The sequence below is a fragment of the Herpailurus yagouaroundi genome, unplaced genomic scaffold (assembly GCF_014898765.1).
Source record: "Herpailurus yagouaroundi ecotype Mexico unplaced genomic scaffold, PumYag 29, whole genome shotgun sequence".
Lineage (NCBI taxonomy): Eukaryota > Metazoa > Chordata > Mammalia > Carnivora > Felidae > Herpailurus > Herpailurus yagouaroundi.
Genome location: NW_024412377.1, coordinates 83,121,684 through 83,148,391, shown reverse-complemented (window position 1 = coordinate 83,148,391; position 26,708 = coordinate 83,121,684). Strand labels below are relative to the sequence as shown.

General features: G+C 34.0%; 1 protein-coding gene across 3 annotated transcripts in view; it reads left to right on the top strand.

Annotated features, from left to right (window-relative positions):
* Positions 1–26,708, top strand: part of SLF1 (SMC5/6 complex localization factor 1) — an 84,419-nt gene that overhangs the window by 32,389 nt on the left and 25,322 nt on the right. For all 3 annotated transcript variants that reach the window (XM_040448524.1, XM_040448507.1, XM_040448515.1), the window contains 9 exons: positions 1,571–1,717; positions 3,022–3,168; positions 4,023–4,145; positions 5,246–5,299; positions 6,243–6,401; positions 8,215–8,378; positions 16,221–16,352; positions 16,947–17,112; positions 24,207–24,354. In XM_040448524.1, the coding sequence (XP_040304458.1) occupies positions 1,571–1,717; positions 3,022–3,168; positions 4,023–4,145; positions 5,246–5,299; positions 6,243–6,401; positions 8,215–8,378; positions 16,221–16,352; positions 16,947–17,112; positions 24,207–24,354 (1,240 nt within the window). The remainder of the gene's footprint in view (positions 1–1,570; positions 1,718–3,021; positions 3,169–4,022; positions 4,146–5,245; positions 5,300–6,242; positions 6,402–8,214; positions 8,379–16,220; positions 16,353–16,946; positions 17,113–24,206; positions 24,355–26,708) is intronic.

Here is a 26,708-nt window from a genome sequence, read left to right as displayed (position 1 = left end):
TTTTATCCTAGAATAGCTAATGTTTAAGTATGCTCAGTTTCATATTGTGTTTTATAAAACAGACTCTTTAGTTGATGTACCAAGTTCTATACCTAGTAATTATTATTACTTAACCTAAACTGTTTTTAAATGTGATGAGAAAGAAATTAAAAATTTTGTTTTCACTGCATCTTTTACTGCATCAGAAATTTTACAAAGAGCATTTGAAGTAGTATTTGGAACTTCATAAAATGAACAGTGCCTTAAATTATATATGGAGAGATTAGATAAAACTTTACAACAGATTAAAATATTAATGCAATTTTTTCTGGCTTTTCCAAAGTATAATTGATATTTATGTGATTTATAAGGCTGCTTTCTATGACTACATGTACATGGTCTTAATAAGAGGCTTTTTGAGTCAGTCTATGAAAAATGCATTATAAACCATCGTATAAAAATTTTGACATATAGAAAGGAATTTAAAATGGAGTTACTGGGGCGCCTGGGTGGCTCAGTCGGTTAAGCGTCCGACGTCAGCTCAGGTCACGATCTCGCGGTCCGTGAGTTCGGGCCCCGCGTCGGGCTCTGGGCTGATGGCTCAGAGCCTGGAGCCTGCTTCCCATTCTGTGTCTCCCTCTCTCCCTGCCCCTCCCCATTCATGCCCTGTCTCAAAAATAAATAAACGTTAAAAAAAAAATTAAAAAAAATAAATAAAATAAAATGGACTTACTAAAATAAACTTAGTTTTTATTTAACATGGAAAAAATCAAATGGAGATTTTTGTGAAAGATAGGGAAATTAAGAAAAAGACATCAATTTATATTGGATTTAAAATTCAGGTAGAAATTTCTATTTTTAAAAATAAGTTTCTTTGTACAAAAAGCAGACTCTTAAATATAGAGAACTGGTGATTATCAGAGGGGAGGTGGGTGACAGGATGGGTGAAATAGGTGAACTTGTTAAAGAGTACACTTACCATGATGAGCACTGCGTAATGTATAGAATTGTTGAATCCTTATATGCCTGTAACTAATATAATGAATATATATAATTTAGAATGCGTGTATAACTTTGTAAAATGAATATAAGCAATATGGTTTTAATACTTCTTACTCTGTTTATTATTAAACCTATGTTCTATAAAAAGATTTTTTTGAGGTGTTTTTATTAGATATGCCTAATAATGGCAAGTTTCTATTTGATCTCTAGTCTAAAATTATTTTTACAAATAATTTGGAAAAATAAAATAATGGAGATAAATAACCCAATAGTGTTTTGACTGGTCACATGATAAATGGTGGGGAGAGAGGAACAAAGATTCCAAGAAAGACTAAGTTAATAAAAGTACCTATATGAAATGTATATGTCAACACAGTATAAACCTTTCTGAACTAAAAATGTGTATTTCTCTGCTTCATCCACATATAACTAAGACGTAATACAATTCACAAGGCTCTTTGCCATAGTTAATCTCATATGTATGTTACAGAAAACCTGCCTTCATGAGTAGGTGTTTCTATTGTGACTTGCATTGGTTGAGGCTATATTGCATCCACAGTCTAACTAAAGTATTCTTACATGCACATAGAAAGAAAAGCAAAATCATGATGAAGATGTTAACGTTAGTTATCTTTTGACTGGCCATCACAAAAAAGAAAAATTCAGAGATTCCAATAAAGATTTGAAATTTGTTAAAATGAGAGATGCCTTAGGAAGGTGCACGTATGGAAGTCAGGTAAGATCTTCTAAATGAAAAATAATTTATATTTTACAACTCTTTTCTAAATTTAGCAAATGTAATGATATTCATAAAATTGCTTCTTCGTAATTACATTATTAAAATGTTTATGAGGCATTTGTATACAATTCTAAAAGTTTGCAAAAGTGACAGCTATCTATGCATCAGCTAGGTTAAGAAATAAGAGCATTACCAGTTTTGTAAGATCCTGCTGTGTGTCATTTCTAAACTGTGTCCTCTTTTTCTCCCTCATACCCACAGATGACCTCTATCTTGGCATTTGTGTTATTTTCTTGTTTTTCATTACACTTTTGCCAGCTGTGTATTTATAATTTATGGTATTGATAGCCTTCTGTGACTTTTTTTTTGTGGTGCATATAATGTTTAATTGATTCACAACTCTTTTTTTTTTTTTTTTTTAAGAATTTTTTTTATTGTTTGTTTTTGAGAGAAAGCACATGCAAGTAGGGAAGGGGCAGAAAGAGACGGAGAGAGAGAATCCCAAGGAGGCTCCATACTCATTGAGGAGCCCGAAGCCCAATGTGGGGCTCAATCCCACCACTGTGAGATCACAACCTGAACCAATATGAAAGAGTCAGACGCTCAACCAGCTGACCCACCCAGGCACCCTTCACAACTTTATCTTTTATCCATTTTATTGATTCATATAAGTAAATTTTTGGGTTTCATTTTCTTGGTGTGTGTTTGATTGGTTTGTATTTGCAGTTATGAACGGTTGTGCCATGAACAGTGTGAACATTTTCTTACATGACTCTTGGCACACGTGTTCAGGAGTTTCTCTAGTTTAGGATATATTCCATGGAGTGGATTTGCTGTGTGGTAAGGACTGCATATTTAACTGTAGTAGGTAATGCCCAACTGTTTTCTAAAATGTTTTACTAATGTATACCCACTTTAACAGTGGATGAGATTTCCTCTTGTATAAAACTATTATGTTTTTAACAGGGTATACTTGTGTTAGAAGTCAGACTCTTGAGAGGCCCGTGGGTGGCTCAGTAGGTTAAGCATCCGACTTCGGCTCAGGTCATGATCTGCCAGTTCGTGAGTTTGAGTCCCACCCCCGGGCTCTGTGCTGACAACTCAGAGCCTGGAGTCTGCTTGGATTCTGTGTCTTCCACTCTCTGCCCCTCCCCTGCTTGCACTCTCTTTCTGTCTCTCAAAAAATGAATAAATGTTAAAAAAAATGTTAAAACAAAAAGAAGTCAGACCCTTGAGTTTGTTTGGATTTTGTAATACATATCATTCATATTGAGATTTAATTGTGATCTACATACTTATAGAAGGAAATTAAGAAAAAGGATGAAGATGTTCAAAGGAGTTATACTTTGAGGAAAAAACGCAAAAAAGGAAATGAAAGAGATTCCAGGAAAGACATTGAACGTAACAAAATTAGAAGTACCTCAAGAAAGCACATATATAGAGATGAGGTAAAACTTTGTAAGCTCAGCTAAACAGTTCATTTTTTCTGTTTCTTCTATAATAAAATCTAGACATAGAATCTTATTTTTAATATTGCTTGCTGTGTCAAATATAACCTGCACATCTTATGGAAAAAAATTGTCTTCAGTTGGTCTGGTGTGATATTTATAACTAATGTTATAATTAACTTTGGTTTATAAGGAAAGTATTTTTACATGCATACACAAAGAAATTTGAATTAATAGCCAGGATTTTAAAATGCATTCTTTTTTGCCTGTCACAAAAAAGAAAAAGAAACAAAGTTTCCGAAAAAAGAAGCTAAAATTTCTAAAAAAGTTCCTAAAATTCCTATGAAAAATACCTTGAGACTACATATGTATGTAGTTTGGGTAATACATTCCTAATCTAAATGTTAGTTTTTGTCTTTCTCTTCCCTGGTATAATACACATTATTTTTCATAAGATGGCTTGTCTTTTGAATGGGATCCCTCTTGAGTTAATTTTTCTAGGGTACAAATTAATGTAAACTACAGCATGTTTACATACTATATTCAGAAAAATCTTGAAAAAATGATAAAGGTAGACAAATAATGAATCATATTATGTGTGACCGTGGCAACAAAAAGTAGGTGGAGGAGAGATTCCAGGAAAGATTAGGAATAGGTAAAACTCTCCAAATTAAAATGTTTGCTACTTTAAACTCTATTTAATTCTGTAATTTTTATGAAATATGATCGTAAAGGTCTTTGTTGAGATTAATGCTGCATGAATGAGTTGTTTTTGTATTCTTTTGTTCATTATACTTAGATTTGTGGTGAAATTGCTTTAGTACACTGTCTAAAGTACTTTTATGTGTATGCAGAAAGAAATGAAGAATTCCATTTTTGCTGATGGTGCCAAAGAATCAAATCCCAAGGATGTCAGGACAGATGTGGATATTGTTGAAATAAAAAATGACCTAAGGAAGCACATATATAGAGCTCAGGTAGAACTTGCCGTACTAAAATTTTCTCTAGTTTCATGTCCTCCTTTGGTGTAGCCAAAATATAATAATAGTAATGACTCATTATTATATTTAACGTATCTTAAAATTTTCTGTTTATTCCTTTGTTATGAACAGTAATGTATTTGGACATTTAATAAGTAAGCTGAATTCTCTGCCATTTATAGCTCACTGACGCTAGAGATAAATTGGGTGTTTATAAACTGCTGTATCTTGGTGCAGTAATGCTTGCTAGCCTGATATTAGAGGACGATGGCTGGATAATGGCCTTTGTTCTGGGTCAGCCTCAGTTTTAGGCAGCTCTTGAGAGATTGGGGGAAAGGGCTTTCTCAGTGATCTTGCCCTGCCCCCAGTGGTAGGAGATTGCTAATGATCGGGGACCCTGATCTTTTCTTGTACTTCTTCAGGAGTAAAGATTTTTTTTTCCTGTTCACTTACCCAGAGGCTTATGGCTTTTCACTTCTACATCCTAGGTGGAAGCCAAAGCTTTATTATTGTTTTAATTTGTATTTCTTTTGGTAATAGCAAGTTTGAGCATATTTTATACCTTCACTTACCATTTGTGTATTTCTGTCTCTGTCACCTGCATACTTAGATTCTTTTTCAGTTTTCCATTAGGTTATTTTATATCATTGTATCTAAAACTCATTATATAATCAGATTATTATCTCTTTTTATGTTGGTTGCAAATGTTTTTCCAGTCTAATCTTTGAAACCAATATACAATTATAGATATTTTAGAACAGTGGAGGAAGATGGTTATTGTATAGAAAACATGACTATATTTTTTATTCTCTGGACTTTTATACAAAATGTTCTTCCCATTTGTATTTCTAATTATTAAAATACTAAGGACAGTGGACCTCTTCAGTTCTTCAGAGCGAATATGACTTTAATTTTTAAGTTATTTTAGTTTAGAAAGAGAAAATAGAGCATGTTCCAGATCAATTATAGCTATTAATATGCCTCTGAGTCTGTTCTGTAAGTTTCCCCAAGGTTTTATTTTTTTTATACACTATAATGTATTGTTCTATCTGAAAAAAAAAATTATTAATTTTGGTAATATGGTTGCTATTTTGTAGGCTATCAGATACAGCTGCATTAGAATAGATAAACAACCAGTGTACAATATTGAGGTAAGGGGCTTGGAGCAGTGTGGTGATGGGGGCAAAAAATAAACTTTGTGTTTTGTCATTGTTAGTTATTTTGATACAAAGGACTGTGTTGTCTGTGTAGCAAAGCTTGCCATCAAATGTGAAATGTACGTTCTCTAATCAGTAATGAAAAAAAAGTAATATTCTATTAAAGCTTTGAAAAAATTGTATATGGTAATAAAAACTGATAATGAGAATTAAAAACTTACCTTGTGCTCATCATGGATGAGTTATATACCCCTGTTCTCACATTTCCCAGCTTTTATGATTACTACTTCCATATTAAATTTTCAATTTAATATTTATCAAAGTACATATTTCCTTTATATTGTTCATTGCTTTACAATTTATCTCATGTAGTCTTTCACAGTATTTCATTGTAGTTATATTTTGACCAAGGGGTCATTCAACTCTTAGAGTTATATTAATGTGCATCTTCAGAGTGATTCTGTGACACAATAGCAATTGTAACTGTTTGCAAACATTGATTGTGCTTGGTGACATCTTAATCTCTTTAGTATATCTTAATAGATGTAGTTTGCTTGTAAGCTTAAAGAAAACCAAAAAATAATTTTGCACCTAAAGAACTATGTGTAGTTTTAGTTCTGAGGTCTCCTCATTATCAGCCATACTTTGGAAATGCCTTTTAAAGTTTTCCTTTAGTGGTTGTATTTCCTCTTACTATTTAAGGCAACAGAGAATAATAAGTAAATCAATTAATAATGTATATTTTTATAGTACCTTATAGTTATAAAACACATTCATATAAATAATCTTTTTGAACCACGTAATAATCCTGTGAAGTCATGAGGTCAGGAATTGTCTTCATTTTACAGATAGGAAAATTAAGTCTCCTTACTAATTTGATTTGCTCCCCAAATTTTTCTCTCTTTTGAGTTCTTGAATCTTTTTTTTTTTTTTTTAGGCTAAAAATGCTGAATTTCCCAGAGGTGTATTAAATTTAATTGAAAGTCTCATAGAAGGACAGTTTTTTAAAGAGGCGATTGAAGAGCTTTCCTCATTACAGGCACATTATATCCCCCCTGTATGCCTTCTTCATGCTCTCCTAGAGAACATTCTGCAGGTAAGAGTAGTCCTAGGAGTTTATAATCTTTCAGAGAATGTTAAAATACGGACATTCTCATTTTTTATGTATTTACAGTTTGTCTTTTCAGTATTTTCCCCTCATTTTTAAAATTTGTTTTTAAATGTTTTATTTTTGAGAGAGAACAAGTGGGGGAGAGGGCGCAGAGAGAGGGACAGAAGATATGGACTCCGCACTGACAACAGCAAGGCAGTGTGGGGCTTGAACTCCTCAATTGCGAGATCATGACCTGAGCATCCAGAGTCGGTCGCTTAACCAACTAAGCCACCTAGGTGCCCCTCCCTCATTTTAATAAGAAATGCTGTAGCCATATATTACCTTTTTTTTCGTATATTTTGTATTTGGAGTTATTACAAAACATTTGCTAAAAATTCACAATTTACTATTAGTCCCATAGAACTAACACAGCAATGGGAGACAAAATGGGACCTTAATGAATTTGTAGGAATTCAAAATTACACAGCAAGGACTTGGTGGCACAAAAGAGAGCATTGATTGGCTGCTACAGGAGCATCTCACAGGAGTGATTTGTCTTGGTGAGTTCACCAGGATCCAGGCCTTGGCCTTCACTCTTAGATGTCTACAGCCTGATCTTGGTTATGTCCCAGAACTCATCCAAATTCAAGAGGTGAAATTATGCTGATTATAGCATAAGATTTAAAAACACGATTTACCTGGTACAGGATGTCAGAAAAAGCAGAGCAGCATTGTCAGTAATCTTCATTGTCTTCACTGGGTGAGCTGTTTTACAAATGCACTAAGGAACTTGAGTCATTCTGCAATCCTTCAGATGCTGGTTTGGGATGGGAGAAGTATATTCTGCTACTTTGGTGGAGGACGGTACAACTTTAGGCTAGGTGATGCAGAAGAAGGTGCAGAGGGAAGAGAGGGCTACTACCTCCCTCATGTTTCCTTTTAGATAATCCCATTGTTGAGCTAGGAGGCAGCACTTTTGTGGAGGCCTGGTTTCCCACATGTGTCCAGGTGGGAACGTGGATCTCCTGCAGGCACAAGGTTCGTTTTTCATAAAGACTATATAAGGACTGGGTGTTAGATCTCTCTGGTGCATCCCAGCGAGTCCAAGACTTGAGATTGCGGCCCATTTCTTTTTACTTTTAAACTATTTTCTAGGTACTTTTAAACTATTTTCTAGGTACTACTTTGAGTGATGTAATTTACTTTCTTAGAATCTCTAAGATAATTTTCTCTTAGGAAAAATTTATCTGATTTTTTCTGTGGCGGTAAAGTAACTAACATAAAAATCTGATAACAATGATCAGGAAAGCCATTTGTACAGTGATAATCATTTTATTCATAGTATATGCAGACAATAAACACATTCCTTAAACTGTGAATACCAGTAAGAACAGCTTCTCAAAGGTAGCTTTCTAATTATGTTCTTCATCATAGTGCCAATTTGAAGAAATAACAAACCTAAGCTATGTCAGACTAATGTTGGTGATAACTAAGCATATTGCATGAAAAGCTTTTTACCTTTAATTCCTCTCAGGTCACATTTGGCCACTCTTAATCTCACTATAATCATGAAAAGTAGAGTGAACATTTCATATAAGTTAGTGTCAATAGCTGGGATTACCTAATGTATAGAAACGTATTTAGAATGTGTGTCTTTCTCAGTTGCAGTGTTTAACTAGTTAAATATAATAACTTCCAAATACATCTATTTGGGAAGAAAGTTAGGTCATGGTTATTACAGTTTTAGGCTAGAGGAACAGTTAAAGTGAATTTTTAGCTGTAGTGTTTTACTTGTTTGTTTATTTTTAAACAATAGGATAACATAGATACATTTTCTGGCCGATACTTTCATATATTGTCTGCTCTTCTTCACCTACATCCTCCTTGGAAGTCCCCAGCCATGTCAAGATATTACTTAGAGCTGTTTCAGTGTCCAACTTGTATGAAAGGAGCATGGTCTCTCATAGAAGTGCTTATCAGGTAAGGAATTTGACATGTGAGGATACTTAATTTTATCTCATTTTGCTATATATGTTTTAGACAAAAGTGAAAGAAGTACATTTCATGTTAGAAAAAGTTTATGTGTGTGTATAATATGTTTGTTGTATTTCTTATAAAACTCACAAAAAGGTCAAGTCTAGATTGGTCATATTTGTCATTTAGTTTCTTTACAAAAGAAAGAAGTTTAATGAAATAGACAGGAAAAGCAAATCATTATTTGTTTTGATTTTTTTAACAAAATTATATGTGTATATATTGTTTTAAAATCTAATTAAAATTTATTGAATATAGAGATCATCAAATTTTGGTCATCAAAAGTGTAAACATTGGTATCTGTATATATTCTCTCTTACAGTGTTTTGTGGGTTTTTTTTAGCTAGAAATCTGAATTTTGAAACAAATTAGTGTTCCCTAAAGAGTCATTCCTTTTGTGTCTCTGCATGTTTTCTTCCGAGATTCTTCTTTTTGTCTTGAAGATGTTTCTCTGGAAATCCTTTTTAATTCTCTTTCTTTGTACCAAACCATGAAGGTTTTTTTTGTTTGTTTTTGTTTCTTCTTTTTTTTTTTCTTCTCGGATAGCTCCCTGTATCTGGTAGCCTGCTTTTGTTTGGAAAGTACTTCCTTATCCAAGTTTTCAGTTTTAGGACACTCCATCATGGTGAGAGAAAGGATGCTTGACTAGCCAGGCAAAGGCTAGACCTTTGATTATCTCTTTGAGATTATAAAGATTATATCTTTGAGATTATATAAAGATATAAAGGTTGTGATATATTGGAAGTGAACTAATCACCTGGCTAGCATGCTTTTTGTTAATTCTTTCAACAAGTGTTTATTGAGTACTTATTGGGAGCCAGGCACTGTACAACATATAGGGGATATCTTTTTTTTATCTGGGGATAAAAAAATAAATAAAAAAGCAGTTCCTTCATTTTTTAAAAAAAATGATTGTTTATTTTTGAGAGAGAGCATAGGCACACACGTGAGCAGAGGAAGGGCACAGAGAGAGGGAGAAAGAATTGTGAGCAGGTTCCCTGCTGTCAGCTCAGAGCTCTGCAGAAGGTGGAATTCACGAACCTTGAGATCATGATCTGAGCAACTCAAGAAGTTGGGTGCTCAACCAACTGAGCCACCCAGGCGCCAGTTCCTTCACTTTTGAAGGTGACTGAGATATAAATACAATTCTAAAGCACCAGTACTAGTCCAGCATTTGTATAAAATGTGAAGATATGTGGGTTATGTATTTACAAATCTGCATCTTTACTGTTATTGTCATTATTTAAAAGCATTATTTATATATGGCTTCATATGTAAACTATGTTATTGTCATTATTATGTAAAAAGCATTATTTACATATGGCTTCATATGTAAACTATTGCAATACCTGCTCTATTGATCTTGATTCTACTTTTTGCCCTTTATCTTCCAAAGTACCTCAGTATATTCTTACCAAAGTAATGTTGTCATTTCCCAGATAAAAGTTTTCCATTAACTGACACATCACCTATAAGAGACAATTGGAATTCCTTAGCAAAACATGTAAGACCTTTTGTGATTTAGCTGCTGTATATGGCTCTATTCTCATCTTCATTATTTTCCCAAATGTGCTCAGTAACTAAACTATTTTTCATTTCCTATCCCTTTGCTCTTATATTTTCTCTGCCTAAATATACCTCTATTCCTGAACCCCATGAATATCTAGCCAATTCCTAATTATACTTCAATTTATAACTCAGATGCCACTTCATAATTCTTGCCCTTTCCTCTAAGTTGTTTGTCACTCACTTCAGCTTCTGACTTTTTCAAGAGTAGATGCCCAGTTTTTCTAAGGCTTTTTTTTTTTTTTAATTCAGGTATAGTTAACACACACAGTGTTATATTAGTTTCAGACATACAGTATAACGATTCAACAATTCTTTACATTACTCGGTGCTCATAATGGTGAGTGTACTCTTTAATTCCCAATACCTATTTTGGCCATCTACCTACCCATCCATCTCCCTTCTGACATCCACCAGTTTGTTCTCTGTATCTAAGAGTTTGGTTTATTTTGTCTGTTTATTTATTCATTTATTTTGTTTCTTAAATTCCACATATGAGTGAGATCATGTGGTATTTGGCTTTCTCTGACTTACTTTTTTCATTTAACATTATACCATGTGGATCTATCCATGTTGTTGAAAATGGCAAGAGTTTTTGTTTTTTTGTTTTATGGCTGAGTAATACTCCATTGTAAAGAAATTGATTCATCTCTGGATGGATACTTGGGTTGCTTCCATACACTGACTATTGTAGATAATGCAGTAAACACAATGCATATATTTTCCAATTAGTGTTTTTATTTCCTTTGGGCAAATACCCAGGAGCAGAATTATTGAATCATATGGTTATATCTATTTTTAATTTTTTGAGGAACCTCCATACTATTTCCCAAAGTGGCTTCACCAGCTTGCATTAACACCAACTGTACAAGGGTTCCTTTTTCTCCACATCCTTGCCAACACTTGTTTTTTTCTTGAGTTTTTGATTTTGGCCTTTCTCATAGGTGTGAGGTGATAACATGGTGGTTTTCATTTGCATTTCCCTAACGATGAGTGATGTCAAGCATCTTCTCAAGTGTCTGTTGGCCATCTGGAAGTCTTCTTTGGAGAAATGTCTGTTCATATCTTCTGCCCATTTTTAATTAGATTATTTGTTTTTTGGGGGTGTTGCATTGTAGAAGTTCTTTATATATTTTGGCTATTAACCCCTTATCAGATATATCGTTTGCAGATATCTTCTCCCATTCAGTAGGCTGTCTTTTTGTTTTGTTGATGGTTTCTTTTGCTAGATCCAAGCATTTTATTTTGGTACAGTTCCAGTAGTTTAATTTTGCTTTTATTTTCCTTGCTTTAGGGGACATACCTAGAAAAATGTTTCTGCAGCTGATGTCAAAAAGATTGCTGCCTGTGTTTTCTTCTAGGGATTTTATGGTTTCAGGTCTCACATTTAGGTCTTTCATCCATTTCGAATTTATTTTTGCATGTGGTGTAAGAAAGTGGTCCAGTTTTATTCTTTAGCATGTAGCTGTCTGTCCAGTTTTCCCAACACCATGTGTTGAAAAGACTGTCTTTTTTTCTCATATATTCTTAATCTTCTTTGCCATGGATTAATTGACCACATAATTGTGGGTTTCTTTCTGGGCTTTCTCTTCTATTCCATGGATCTGTGTGTCTCTTTTTGTGCCAGTACATATGGTTTTTGATTACTACAGCTTTGTACTATATCTTGAAATCGGCGATTGTGATACCTCCAGTTTCATTCTTTTCTTTTTTTTTAATTTATTTTTTTTAATGTTTACTAATTTTTGAGAGACAGATTGTGAGTGGGAGGTGGACAGACAGAGAGGGAGACACAGAATCTGAAGCAGGCTCCAGGCTCAGAGGTGTCAGCACCGAGCCCAACATGGGGCTCGAACTCAAGAATCACAAGATCATGACCTGGGCTGAAGTCAGACATTTGACCAACTGAACTACCTAGGCACCCCCAGTTTTATTCTTCTTAAGATTTCTTTGACTACTGGGGCCTTTTGTGGTTCTATTTTAGTATTACTTGTTCTGTATATGTAAAAAATGCTGTTGATATTTTGGTAGGGATTGCGTTAAATCTTTAGATTAATTTGAATAGTGTGGGCATTTTAACAATATTGGTTCTCCCAGCACATGAGCCTGGAATATCTTGCTTTTTCTTTGTATCACCTTCAGTATCTCTCATCAGTGTTTTATAGTTTTCAAAGAACAATTCTTTCACTTCCTTGGTTGAGTTTATTGCTATGTATTTTATACTTCTTGGTGCAATTGTGGATGGAATGGTTGCCTAATTTTTTCTTTCTGCTACTTCACTACTAGTGTACAGAAATAAAACAGATTTCTATATATTGATTTTGTATCCTACAACTTGACTGAATTCATTTATCATTTCTTATAGTTTCTTGGTGGAGTCTTTAACATTTTCTTTTTTCTTTTTTCTTTTTTTTGTTTTTACATTTATTTTTGAGAAAGAGAGAGACAGAACGTGAGCAGGGGAGGGGCAGAGAGAGAGGGAGACACAGAATCCGAAGCAGGCTTCAGGCTGTGAGCTGTCAGTACAGAGCCCGATGAAGGGCTTGAACTCAAGAACCGTGATATTATGACGGGAGCCAAAGTTGGTTGCTTAATTGACTGAGCCACCCAGGCACCCCTAACATTGTCTATATATAGTATCCCATCATCATCTGTAAATAGTGAAAGTTGTACTTCTTCCTTACCAATTTGGATGCCTTTTATTTCTTTTTCTTGTCTGATTGCTGTGACTAGGACTTCCAGTATTATATTGAATAAAAGTAGTGATAGTGGACATCCTTGTCTTATTCCTGACTTTAGGGGGAAAGCTCTCAGTTTTTCACTATTAGGGATGATGTTAGCTGTAGGTTTTTCATAAGTGACCTTTAGTATGTTGAGGTATGTTCCCTCAATACCTACTTTGTTGAGGGTTTGTATCATGAATGGATTTTGTACTTCATCAGCTGCTTTTTCTGTGTCTCTTGAAATGATCATATGGTTTCTATCTTTTCTCTTGTTGATGTGATGTATCATGTTGATTGATTTGTGAATATTGAACTACTCTTGCATCCCCTGAATAAGTCCCACTTGATCGTGATGAATTGTTTTTTAGATGTATTGTTAAATTTGGTTTGCTAATATTTTGTTGAGAATTTTTACATCTTTATCAGTTATTGGCCTAGAGTTTTCTTTTTTTCTGTGATCTTAATCCAGTTTTGGTATCAAGGTAATGCTGGCCTCAGAATGAATTTGGAAGCTTTTTTTCCTCCTCTGTTTTTTGAAATAGCTTGAAAACAGTAAGTTTTAAATTGTCTTTAAATGTTTGGTAGTATTCACCTGCGAAATCATCTGGTCCTGGGCTTTTGTTTGTTGAGAGATTTTTGATTACTGATTTTCATTGCTAGTAATCAGTCTGTTCAAATTTTCTTTTTTTTCCTGATTCAATTTTGTGAGGTTATATGTTTCTGGGAATTTATGTTGCTTTTATGTTGTCCAATTTGTTGGCATATAGTCCTTTATATTTCTATGGTTTAAATTGTTATTTCTCCTCTCCTTCATTTCTGAATTTGTTTGAGTCCTGTTTCTAGTTTGTCAATTTTGTTCACCTTTTCAAAAAAGTAGCTCCTTGTTTCATTGATTTTTTTTAAGTCTCTATTTCATTTATTTCTGCTTTAATCTTTATAATTTCCTTCTTTCTGTTGGCTTTAGGCTTGGTTGTTCTTTTTAGGTTTAAGGTTAAGTTGTTTACTTGAGATGTTTCTTTCTTCTTGAGATAGACCTGTATTGCTATAATCTTCCCTCTTAGAACAGCTTTTGCTGTATCTCAAAGATTTTGGACCATTATATTTTTATTTTCATTCATCTCTATGTATTTTTTTATTTCCTCTTTGATTTCTTGGTTGACCTATTCATTGTTGAGTAGCATGTTATTTAACATCTGTGTATTTGTGTTCCAATTTTTTTTTTTTTTGTGGTTGATTACTAGTTTCATACTTTGTGGTCAGAATAGATGCGGGATATGATTTCAATCTTTTTAAAATTGTTGACATTTTTTTGTAGCCTAACGTGATCTTTTCTGCAGAATGTTCTGTGTGCATTTGAAAATAAGGTGTATTTTGCAGGTTTTGGATGGAATGTTATGAATATATCTGTTAGATCCATCTGGTCCAATGTGTCATTCAGTGGCACTATTTCCTGGTTGATTTTCTGTCTGATGTATCCAGTGATGTAACGGGGTGTTAAAAGTCCCCTACTGCTATTGTATTACTCTCGATTTCTTCCTTTATGTCTGTTACTAGTTGCTTTATTTATTTTCACACTCCCATGTTGGGTGCATAAATACTTAAAATTGTTATATCTTCTTGGATTATTCCCTTCTGGTTATGTAGTGTCCTTTGTCTCTTGTTACAGTCTTTGTTTTAAAGTCTGTTTTGTCTGGTGTAAGTATTGCTACCCCAGCTTTCTTTTTGCTTCCATTTGCATAATGTTTTCCCATCTATTCACTTAAATGCTCAGTTTTAAACATCTCTATCCTTAGTCTTAATACAATATCTGGAATGTAATAAATGCTTAATAAATGTTCAGATCAATTAATTGATGCAATAGGAGGTGGAATTACAAGTAGACTTTTTAATAAACAAATACCCAGATTTCATTTCAAAACAATTGGGTTCATTGGGAGTCAGAAAGAAGGTGTTTAGGGAAGTGGTAGACATATAGATGAGCTGGATAATATTAGTCTACTTTTAAATATATTTGAAATATTCCCTAAAATATGTTTTTGGGTTTTTTAATTTTTAAAAAAAATTTTTTTTTTTTTAAATGAAAGATACTATGGTGTCCAACTCTGGCACTTTTCAGATAGACTAATTATATAGGCATAGAACATCTTCTAGAAGAGATTTGAGTATTGTTAAATTAAATTTTAACAGTCATTCATGACCCTCCTAACCTGACAATGTGGTATTCAAAAAGAAGATGGGAAAGGTGGAGACAGGTAGAAAATTACAAGTACATTGTTTATATAATTGATAATAAATTTGGAACATTATTATAAGTATTGTTACGTAGGATTTCTTAGTCCTAGACTTCTGAGTAATTGCACACCCTCTTTAAAAAAAAAACTATACAACTTTGCTGTCCAACCCAGTAGCCAATAGCCACATGTGACCATATTTAATTTTAAGATTAGGGGCGCCTGGGTGGCTCTGTTGGTTGACAACTGACTTTGGCTCAGGTCATGATCTCGCAGTTTGTGGGTTCGAGCCCCGTGTCGGGCTCTGTGCTGACAGCTTGGAGCCTGGAGCCTGCTTCGGATTCTGTGTCTCCCCCTCTCTCTGCCCCTCCCCTGCTCATGCTCTTTCTCTCTCTATCTCTCTCTCTCAATAATAAATAAACGTTAAAAAAATTAAAATAAATAAATAAATAAATAAATAAATTTAAGATTAAAATTCAAGTCTTCAGTTGCACATTTCACGTGTTCAGCAGGACATATCCCATCATCACCGAAAGTTCTGTTGGACAGTACGGCTATAGTAGATGAAAAGAAAATATTAAATTTTTAAAAATGCATATTTATTTATTTTAAGAGAGAACACACTCACACCCAAGTACGGGGGCGGGGGGGGGGGGCGCAGAGAGAGAGGGAGAGAAAGAATCACAAACAGACTCTGTGCTGTCAGCATAGAGCCCAACAGGAGGCAGGAGGCTCTATCCCACAAACCAAATCATGACCTGAGCCAAAATCTAGAGTCAGATGCTTAGCCGACAGAATGACCCAGGTGCCCCAATATTAAATTTTTTAAACTCTTAAAAAATAGCCTTAAATGACCTTCATTTTACTAGATAATAACAACAAATAATCTTGAGTAAGAAGAGGACTATAGAAAGTATTCTAAGAGACTAGAGCTTATCATCTGAATTGAAAGTGTTTAATGAAATACATAATTTTTTGGTCTTTATCAGTGAAATAAAGAATAGAGTACCATTTGGCTATTAAATATTACAGTTGTTTACAAACAGAAATGAGATCTGTATTACTAAAAATTAAATGTCATGAGATATTTGACATGGTTTAATTTTTAAAGGAAGAAAACATACTAATGAAATATTGTTGATTAGTTTTATAGTTTGTTGAAGCAAATTTCATTAGATTTCTAATAATTCTCTCAAAGAAATACTTTGTCCACAGAATATTCATTAAATTGCTTGTATGTTACAAATTATTGGGTTCATGTTCTTCAGGTCTTGTCTTTACAATGAAAGTTTTTGTCATCAAATTTCGAAAAATATTATTGGCAGTAAGGTGCTCCACCTGACCCTGCTCAAATTTTTCTTTAATTTAGTGGAAAGTGAAGTGCGACATCTGAGCCAAAAGTAAGTTTAATCATAAAGAAAAATTTTTCTATATTTATATTGTTTTATGTATTATTTTTCTAATTTGTATTATTTTTCTAATTTATGTACATCTAAAAAGTCACCTTGTTTTCTAGTTTAAAGTAGATTTGTTTTTAAAACATGGTTGTAGACATAGTCTTTCAGTAAAGTTTTTTATGTTCTTTATGTGGCTTCAGTTCACATTTTTTTTTTTCACTAATTTAGACATTTGGATAGGTAAAATTTCATATATTTTTCAGGGTTTATGTATTTTTTAATTCTTAAGTAATGGAATACCTAAGTGGAAGTTCTACTGGGTTTTTTAACATTGAATCTGTAATATCCATGATAAGTTTTGTGTATGTTCTAAGACATGCAGTTAGATTACTATTTGTTTTTTGATCATTATATTGAATTATGACCATTTTTTATATTGTGCTCTTTATTATAATTTTGTTAAAATCTTTATATATTACACCCTTTCTATATTTAGAAATCACTAGATCATTTTGTGTTATGGCAAAAGATATTATGCCTAATGACTATAGTGATCAAGTTGGCATAAAAATATACTTTGATTCATATTTTCATTAGGTTGTATGACTGGTCAGATTCTCAGAGTCTGAAAATAACAGGAAAAGCAATTCTTCTTGAAATCTTTTGGTCAGGAAATGAGGCCTCTGGGCTTTTGACCAAACCAGTAAATATGCTTTTGGAGTGGACCATATATTCTCACAAGGAAAAATGCAAGTCTAATGATGTAAGTAGAATTGATTTACAGATGAATAATGACCTATGAAAAAGCACATCTTTGAGTTACACATCTTTTGTCTTTATTCTTTGAACAGTTTGAATAAAAGTAAAATCTCTCCAAATGTATCATTGTTTTCTGTTCATTTAGGTTTTATTGTAAAAGATCCTTAGAAGTTGGTTTCTTCATCATCTTACATCTGGGTGTAGTAGCTAGGGACAGTTTTTTGATCATTACTGCTAAGATATCTGAATTCACTTACTCTAGATTTTTTACTTTTGTACAATTTCAATTCTTACGGAACCTATGATTTTAAAAACTGAGTCCATACATTTTTTTGTGTGTACAAATAGAAAGTTTTACTTGTTTTTAAAACTACCTTTGTGGTTGTTAGTTATTTCTTCATAAGTAGATCTTGCTTGTCATTAGAAATTTAAAGTACGGTGATTTTAGTGTATTACCTGTCTGAAGGGTAGTTGGGAAAATTAAATGCACTGAAATATGTAAGGTGCATTGCAACATACTGTGCCATGTTTTGGATGCATAATAACCATTTATCACCTTTCTTCTCTTGAGAATAATCTGCCTTTGGGACTTAATTGTCTGCTTTTTGTGTATTAATATCATTGATTTCTGCTTATAATTTTTTTTCAGGATGTTATTTAAATTATAGTTAGTGAACATACAGTGCAATATTGGTTTAAGCAGTAGAATTCAGTGATTCATAACTTACATATAACACCCAGTGCTCATCACAAGTGCCCTCCCTAATACCCATCACCCAACTAGCCCATGCCCCACCACCTCCCTCTGTTCTCTGTCATTAAGAGTCTCTCAGCTGTTCATAATTTTTTTAGTTCTTTCCTTTTATATCTTGAATATTTGGATCTATTTTCTTTTTAGTCCTTATTTCTAATATACTCAAAATAAATTGCCTTTGACTACAGATTGAGATTTATTCACAGGTTTTAATACTTCAGTGTGCTGTTAGTGTTTTTTTTTCCCCAATGTTTTTTATTGTCAGTTATGAATTCTTTGATTCAAGAAGCATTTTAATATGCTTTAAAACTTCTAAATGGATATATTCTTGTTATGATTAATGGATATGTTTGTGCTTTTTTGTTAATTTCTAATGTAAATTATAGTTAAAAAAATGAGCCCTGTATTTCTGGCATGTGAAGTTAACTGAACTTTACTTTAAGAGTCCATGTAAGATCAGAGTAAACAGTATGTTTTCCCCATTGTTTTAAATTCCTCTCTGTCACTTTTAAGTCAAATTTAATAATTGCCTTAATTAATACTTCTGAATCTACTTTGTAAATTTGTTGCTTTTTTCTTTCTTTCTTTCTTTTTATTTTAACCATTTGTTTGTGTAGATAATGCATAGTGTTTTAGGTGGAGAATTCTGGTGTCAAATGGCCATAAGTCTATTCTTTCTCCAGGAAAATTCTTACATAGTTTCTCTTCTCATATTTCCTCTGATTGACTTTTTCTGCTCTACTTTTTTTAGTTCCAATTAAACTTACTATACTTTCTCCATGTATCATCTGTGCTTTTTCCCTGTCATCTAGATTTTCAGGTCTTTCATAATGTGAAGCATTCTGGGTAGTGTCTTTTTATTTAATTTTTAATTCACTAGTCTCTTTTCAGTAGTGTCTAATATGTTGTTAAACATGACTATTGCATTTTTACGTTTTGTATTTTTGCCAGTTTTAGACGTTTTTACTTCCTAATTACTATGACATGTTTGTATGGTTTCTGGTTGCCTACAAAATAGTCAAGGTTTTCTTTCGTTTTTCAACGTGGCAGTAATAAATTTATAGTCTTTGACTGACTGTTGCATATCTGAAGGCTTCATAAGTCTACCTGTTTTCTCCTGTTAACTTCTCTTGTGTTTTATATATTCTCTTATGAGCTAGTTATCATTTACTATATGCCATAAATCACATTTGAAAAATTATTTGTAAAAACAATAACATGACAAAGAATATCTTCCTCTGGAGAGAATTTCTGTTGCCAGGTTTGAGGGTTCCTGGGTAATCCCAAGTGAAGTACAGGGCTACAAATACAAACAGTTTTTATTAGGCCTTGGGCTGTGGCTTTTATACTCCTTTTCCTCTGGGCTCCAAAAACCACAGTTTTATATCTCAGCTCTTTCTCTGGATTCAACAAGTGTCCTTAGGGTAAAGTCATCTAGCTTTGAGTGCCTCATTTGGCTTTTTACCTTCTCCTAGATCTTGGCTTAGCAATTTCTTAATAGGTTTCCAGAAGATGTTTTACCCATTTTATTCAACATTTTTAGTTTTCTTCTTTAACAGCATATATTTGAATTACTTAGGCCTCTATTATCAGAAACGGAAGCCCTTACTGGTCTTTCAGAATTCTGTTTAGGTGGTACCTGAGGCTTTAAAAAAAGAAAATTCTTTTAAAGGCCCCAAACTTTCTTTAATTTGGCATTAAAAGGGAGAATTATTTCCGAGTATTGCTTGTCTCTGTGACCAAGGAGTTGTATTATGTGGCAATAACCAAGTGAGTAGTCTTATTTAAAAAAACAGGGTTAGGGGCGCCTGGGTGGCGCAGTCGGTTAAGCGTCCGACTTCAGCCAGGTCACGATCTCGTGGTCCGTTGAGTTCAAGCCCCGCGTCAGGCTCTGGGCTGATGGCTCGGAGCCTGGAGCCTGTTTCCGATTCTGTGTCTTCCTCTCTCTCTGCCCCTCCCCCGTTCATGCTCTGTCTCTCTCTGTCCCAAATATAAATAAAAACGTTGAGGAAAAAAAAAAAATTAAATAAAAATAAAATAAAAAACAGGGTTAAAAAAAAAGGGTTATATACATGTGTATAAGTTAGTCAACATAAAATGATACTTCATCGGCAGTTGAGTTTAATACTTCTGTAATACTTTTAAGATAAAACTGATAACATTCTGGGGCGCCTGGGTGGCTCAGTCGGTTAAGCGTCCGACTTCGCTCAAGTCATGATCTCACGGTCCGTGGGTTCGAGCCCTGCGTCGGGCTCTGGGCTGACAGCTCAGAGCCTGGATGGAGCCTGTTTCGGATTCTGTGTCTCCCTCTTTCTCTGACCCTCCCCTATTCATGCTCTCTCTCTCTCTGTCTCAAAAATAAATAAATGTTAAAAAAAATTAAAAAAAAAACTGGTAACATTCTTATTAATTACTGTCTTTTTATGTACTTTTTAGATCATAGAATCATTAGGGATAGAAAATATTTTCTTATTATGGAGCATTTCTTTTTTATCCATTTGGGTTATATAGATTAAATTACTCATTTATAACTGAAAATAATAATAACACTGACATTTTCACAGTTTTACAAAAGTACTGTCAAAGATAGAAATTTACTCAGGAAATGCTGATGTAAATAATAACAGATTTACCCGTATTTAACTTAAAGATTTTTGTTCAGATTTTTAAATAAATTAAACATTTTGTGAAGCATTGCAGTTGTAGCATCGGTTATAATATTAGAACTTGACAGATTAAACTTTAAACTTCACAGATTAATATTTTATTTAACATTTGAATTGTGTAAATTCATATAAACTGGTTTTTGTGTGTATGTGTTACCTTATCTGCTAGAATTCATTCTTGAACTAATTAAATCTTTTTGGCAGTTTCCAATTTCAAGAATTCCATGCATGTTCACAGACATCATTTTCTGTACTATAAAGCATTTGTTTCTTGATTTGCTGAGTTGAAGCATTCAATTTAAGTCATTAGCTAAACAGAAGTCCTCAGTTTATGCTAATATTGTTTTGTCATAATGTCAATCAGCAAGTGTTGCAGAGTGACACAATGGCAGTGAATTTCATTGTCATTAATCTGAGAAAGCTTTGGGCTTTCCTTGGCAAAGAGCAGAGGTGAGCTGTGTCAAGGTTAGGAGGGAGGTATAAATTTTGCTAAGCTTGGTGGTTAGTCCTACTTTTCTTTGTGATGTCTTTAAGTGCTATTTAATGATAACCCTACTATTATAGGTAGAAATTGGAAGCTACTTTGTATTTAAAAATAAGGAAATTGAGGCTAAAGAGTTTAAGGAACTTCTTCAAGGTGTCACAGCTTGTTAGGGCAAAGTCTTGACTAGGGGCCAAGTCTCCATTGCAACATACTTTCTCTTGCTTCAGATGCCAGTGTTTTAAACAGGAAGAGGCACATTATGTGTATTATGTTTGCATCTTTCTGACAGAGGTACTAGAGGAGCCATGTGTCCTCTATTGCCATGGGATATTATGTAAAGCCCTAACCTGGGAGTCGGAAGGCCAAGATTGTAGTTTGTTCTACATGATACACTAGTCGGTTTTTGGAAGATCACCAAATTGATTGATTCAATGGAGATTACTTGTACTGGCAGTCAATAGAGACACTAGAGAACTGTATTGACAAAATGTCTGATAATAGACTTTAACACATTAGAAAGGGGATTCTAAGATAAATGTATGTCATGTGCAGATCATGTCTATCTTTCATTTGTTTGTTAATTCTCAGGGTTTTCTGTTCTTTCAGCTTTAGCAAACATTTCAATATTCCAGGAAAGCTTGTCTCCCTTGATGATGTATTTGCCATATTCTCACTAATCTCCTTCTAAATCATATATATTCACTCTGTTAGAATTGGTAGCATTATTTATACACTGTTAAAGTCACAGTGAGTACAGTCCATAGTGCAATATCTTGGCCCTGTGGTGACGGTGAGTGGCATAGATAAGAATATAACGTGAAAGGGTCCAAAACCCTGATTTGAAAGTGTCTTTTTGTATAAAAATTTACTATAATGAATATGTGGTAGTATGGATGCTTAGCTAATGTCACACGGGTAAGAATAATTTTAACAAGATCTTTCTTACCATGGCAAAGAAGCTACAGTAATTCCTTGCAAGTACTACCTGTCTCTATTTAATAACAGTAGTATCAAGGTAAATTGGATAATAGGCACTATCAAAATTAATTTGTGGTACCAAGTACATGTGTACTTACATTTGTGTAAGGAAAGAGAAAGGTCCCAACTGGTTGATTTTGTGGGGTCTTTTTTTTAATTGATGGAGTGCTGGATTATGGTTTTACATGAGACTTAGCTCTGTGGGCTAACCTCCTTTTTCCCTATTCAGAGCCTTATGACTAGGGATCTGAAGTGATCCTGATTTATTCTACTCTTGGGATGGAGAATATTTTGTGAAATCAAAATTTGCCAATCTCTTGATAGTTTCCTAAGTAGTGTCATTGCTGACATTCAGATAAACATTTTGTTGCAAGGAACATTCTGCAGCATGGATCTCGATATGATCAACTTTTAGTTCAAATGTAGATTCTCACTGTCCTGTTTTATGTTCTCTTGATAAGTTGAACCCTGAGAAATAAAACTTGCTCAGAGTGATTATTTCCATGTTGGCTTTACAAAGTCAAGAGTTGGCTTCCTGCAAACTACTTTGAAGACTAGCTAAGACTCAATGCCTAAGGGAGTGAGTTGTGGTCAGCTTATGGCTCGGGACCCTACCAGGGTACTAGGGGAGGAGTTGGTACTTTCCCGCCTGCTGATACAGCCAGTCCTACTGCTAGCTGCCCGGGTCACACAGCTGCAACTGCAAGACTTAAACACAGCCCTCTAATCAGGGTGGGCGAGAGGGTGGTGCTGATGCCCAGTCATGAATCCTGACCTGGCAGCCTCGAGCTGTGGTCAAGGTTCTGTGTTGAGGCTCCTGATGATATTACAGGAAGGGTAGTGCTTCCCTAACCATGCAGCTTAAAATCTCCTCGGCCCCATTCTTCATAGTCTCTCTCTCACATTCTAATGTCCAGCCCTGCCTTAATGCAGTACCGCCATACAGTGTGATAGAGCCACAGGGAACTTGCACACCTACCTAAGCACCCTGACTCTGGGCTTTTCCTCAGTAAACACTGTTTTGGCAGGCCTGGTGTATGTGCTGCTTGCACAACAAACCAGAACTAGAACTTTAGTTTTGAAGTTAGTAATAGCTTCTTATAATAAGGAATGATGGTACTCTTATGAAATATTTTACACTGTAGGAACCTTGTCTGCTGAAGGCAGGAGAAAGAAATCCAGTAGTCTCTGATGGGTCGTGATTTCTCTGCCCTTAACCCCATATTAGGTTTAGTATAGTTGCGGAACATAGCACTTACCATCTATTTGGATACTATAACATTTATTTATTAAAATCTTTTCACATGTTTTCTACCCAGCTGTTAATTTGGCATTTTTTTTCACACATCCAACCCACCTAAAGAACAAATACCGAAAGTAAAGGAATTTCAACTAGTTTTAATGTCATTGTGGAAAAGTGTTAATTTTTAAATCAAAAGTGTTTAAAAATATTTTTATACCTCTTTGCCTTCATATTTTGTGAATTAGAGATTTTCCACATTAGGGTAAAGCATACTTACTGTAATTAAAGTTTGTATGCTTGCTTTATTTTTTATAGGAATTTAATGTTTAGAAGTGATAATATAGAACAATACTCATCTTTAAGAATTGATCCCTATACATCTCTAAATTAGGTAATGTAACTTGATACAATTTAATAATTAGAATTTTAACCAGTCTGTTTCTTTACAACAATCTTGTTTGCTAAAGTTCTTATTCATTGTGTTTTTTAAGTCTTTTTCTGGAGTATGCCATATGGAGAAATGGAAAGTTTAATTTTATATATAAACAGGGATGGCTAAGTCTATTTTTTTTTTAATATCTCTGTATTCCTGTTAACAGAAATCCACAGAAGCCAGATATCTCCTCCATGTTTTAATGGAATTACTGCCATAGTAAAGCACTTGACACTGTTGAATAATGATATTTTAAAAGTTTATTCTAAGCTGTCTGTATATAAGTACTGGAGGCTTTGTTTTATTAGCGGTTTTGTCATATGGATATAAAGATTTAGATATGGATAGGGGGAGGAAGGAGAGGCAGAAAATGGAGAGAGGGAATTAGCTTGCTGCAGTTCTCAGGAACACCTTTTAGTGTTAGCGTACTCTAATTTTAAATAGCTAAGTTTGCCTCAACAAGTATTTGAAATAAACACTAATAAAAAAAACCATCTATTTTAATATGCATTACTAATATTTGTCCCATCTTAATGTTAGGTCTTCAAACATGAGCTAGCCTACTTACTCACAGGAATTCTTGGAGCAGCGATAGATTATTGGATCTTCCTTGGTCTGAAGAGGGGTAAAAATGTGATGCGGCACATGTCTGATGACTTAGGAAGTTATGTTTCCCTTTCATGTGATGGTGAGTCTTCTGTGTTGTTTTTCTTAGACCTATTATGTGATTTTCCTTTAGGCAGTCTGTAATCTTTAACGTACATTCATATGAAGCTTTCTTAAAATAGTTACACACACACAGGCATGCATAACATAGAAAGAGTATAAAGAAGGTAAAAATTCTTCATCATGAATGTTCCCACGCAGATAAACATTTAACTTTTTTTATCTATTTCTTTCTAGTAATATCTAAGTATTTTTATACTCTTGAACTCGTATATATCATTTTATACTCTTATTTTCCTCTAAATGTTACATGAGCCTTCACCCCCACCACATTATTTATTTTTCAAAATATTATTTTGATGACTTCACAAAAACGGAATATTAGATGGTAATGTAGAAAATAGTACCTGGAAATATTTATTTATATGCAATATTATTAATATTTTCCTTAATCATATAATTAAAAATTATAAGTAAACTACCCTATGCAAGTAGATATTTGACCAAATTTTTTTTAATTTCAAAAAATTATTAACTAGACAAATTTAAATCAGTTTATTATCTTTTCATTGAAGTAGCGGATTAACTTTTTTATGTATGGCGTTTCAGAATCTTACATGGTAAGAACAATTTTCAGTCCTTTTAATACTTATAATCATTGAGGTTGAGTAGAAAGCATTATCCTTCATCTTATATGTGCTATATGAACAGTTCCCAGGTCTCTTCCTATGTAAATACTTAACAATAGTAAAATGAAATTCTCTGACTCAGAATACTTACTTTATAAAACGACTTGCATTAACTTGTTTATCTTATTAACTCACTATCACTGTTTAAAACTTTTGCCCCCATGTACCTGTTGCTATATGATTTTTCTTATTATAAAAAGCTGCTACTATTTTCAATTGAGTCTGGTGGTGTAGCAAATGAGCCTGGATGAAGCAAAAAGAAGTAATTCATATGTATAATTTTCTCACTCTTTCTCCTCCCCCTCTAAAATAACTCATTTTCACATGCCCACTTTATGAACGGTTCTACCTAACTCTTGGTCTCCAGAGTGGGGGAGACTTCCAAAAGACCTGAGGGCACCATTCCTGAACTTCAAAGTCAGGTTAGGGAACTATGAATCTTGTCATTTCTTTCTTTCTCACTTGTATCCTAACTTCCTAAAATGAATGTATTTTAAAACAAGTGAGCTTTTGTGGCCCTCAAATATAAAAGATAATTTTTTATATACTGCAAAAATTTTAGACTGCCAAGTATTCTTTTTTGTTATACATGTGTTTCAGTACATCTAGGTTTTATGTAAAAGACAAAGTTCTTGAATATGCTTTAATATCACTTTAATACTTTGAAGAAAGATTCTAGAATAGGAATTCAGGACTAAAACTGGAGTTCAGGATTTATTCAATGATGCCCTCTGCAAACGGAGGTCTCTGTTATCCTACTGAACTTAGAAGATTTTTATCTCAAGCATTTTATCTTCTTTTCCTTTTTCTTTGAGCTGAGGGGTGATTACTGTTACTTTTGTGGGGTAGCTAGCCTTTGTTGTTTGACTTTTTAACATTCCTTAGCTCAAATTCAATATTCCTCTAAAATCCTTTCTTATTTATTTCACTCCATTCCTACTGGGTAGTCCTTTTGTTGCGGTCGTTGATGTTCTTGTTGTTTTAGAAATAACAAATTTCTGTCATTATTTGCTAGCATGAGAACTGAACATTTAGCTAAAAGGATTCCCCTGCTTGTATTCCATAATGAAACTTCTTTGAGTTGGGGGACCCAGGACAGGATTTGCAGTGGCTTTAGAGGCCATCAGTATAGTTAAATGTCTTGTTTCCAGTATGTGTTGGTTACCTTGAAGGTAATACAATTTGTCTCATAGTTTAGCCAAATGCAGAAAATATGAGCCTGTATTAATAGGGTTTCATTATATGTTCTAAGTCAGGTTCAATGCTTTCTTCACTCATATGCTGATTTACACTGTACTTTAAAGCAAGGTATTGTTATCCACTGCTATTTCTTCCTTTCACATGACAAATTTAAACCCAACAAGTTTGAGCCTATGACTGACTTAAGCTAAAGCTAGATGTTAATGTTACCATTACGATCTTTTTGACACACTGAGCGATTACTTTGCTTCCCCCTGATATGTTTGATCACTAGTATTTAAAACTCTAGTTGAGGGGCGCCTGGGTGGCGCAGTTGGTTAAGCGTCCGACTTCAGCCAGGTCACGATCTCGCGGTCCGTGAGTTCGAGCCCCGCGTCGGGCTCTGGGCTGATGGCTCAGAGCCTGGAGCCTGCTTCCGATTCTGTGTCTCCCTCTCTCTCTGCCCCTCCCCCGTTCATGCTCTGTCTCTCTCTGTCCCAAAAATAAA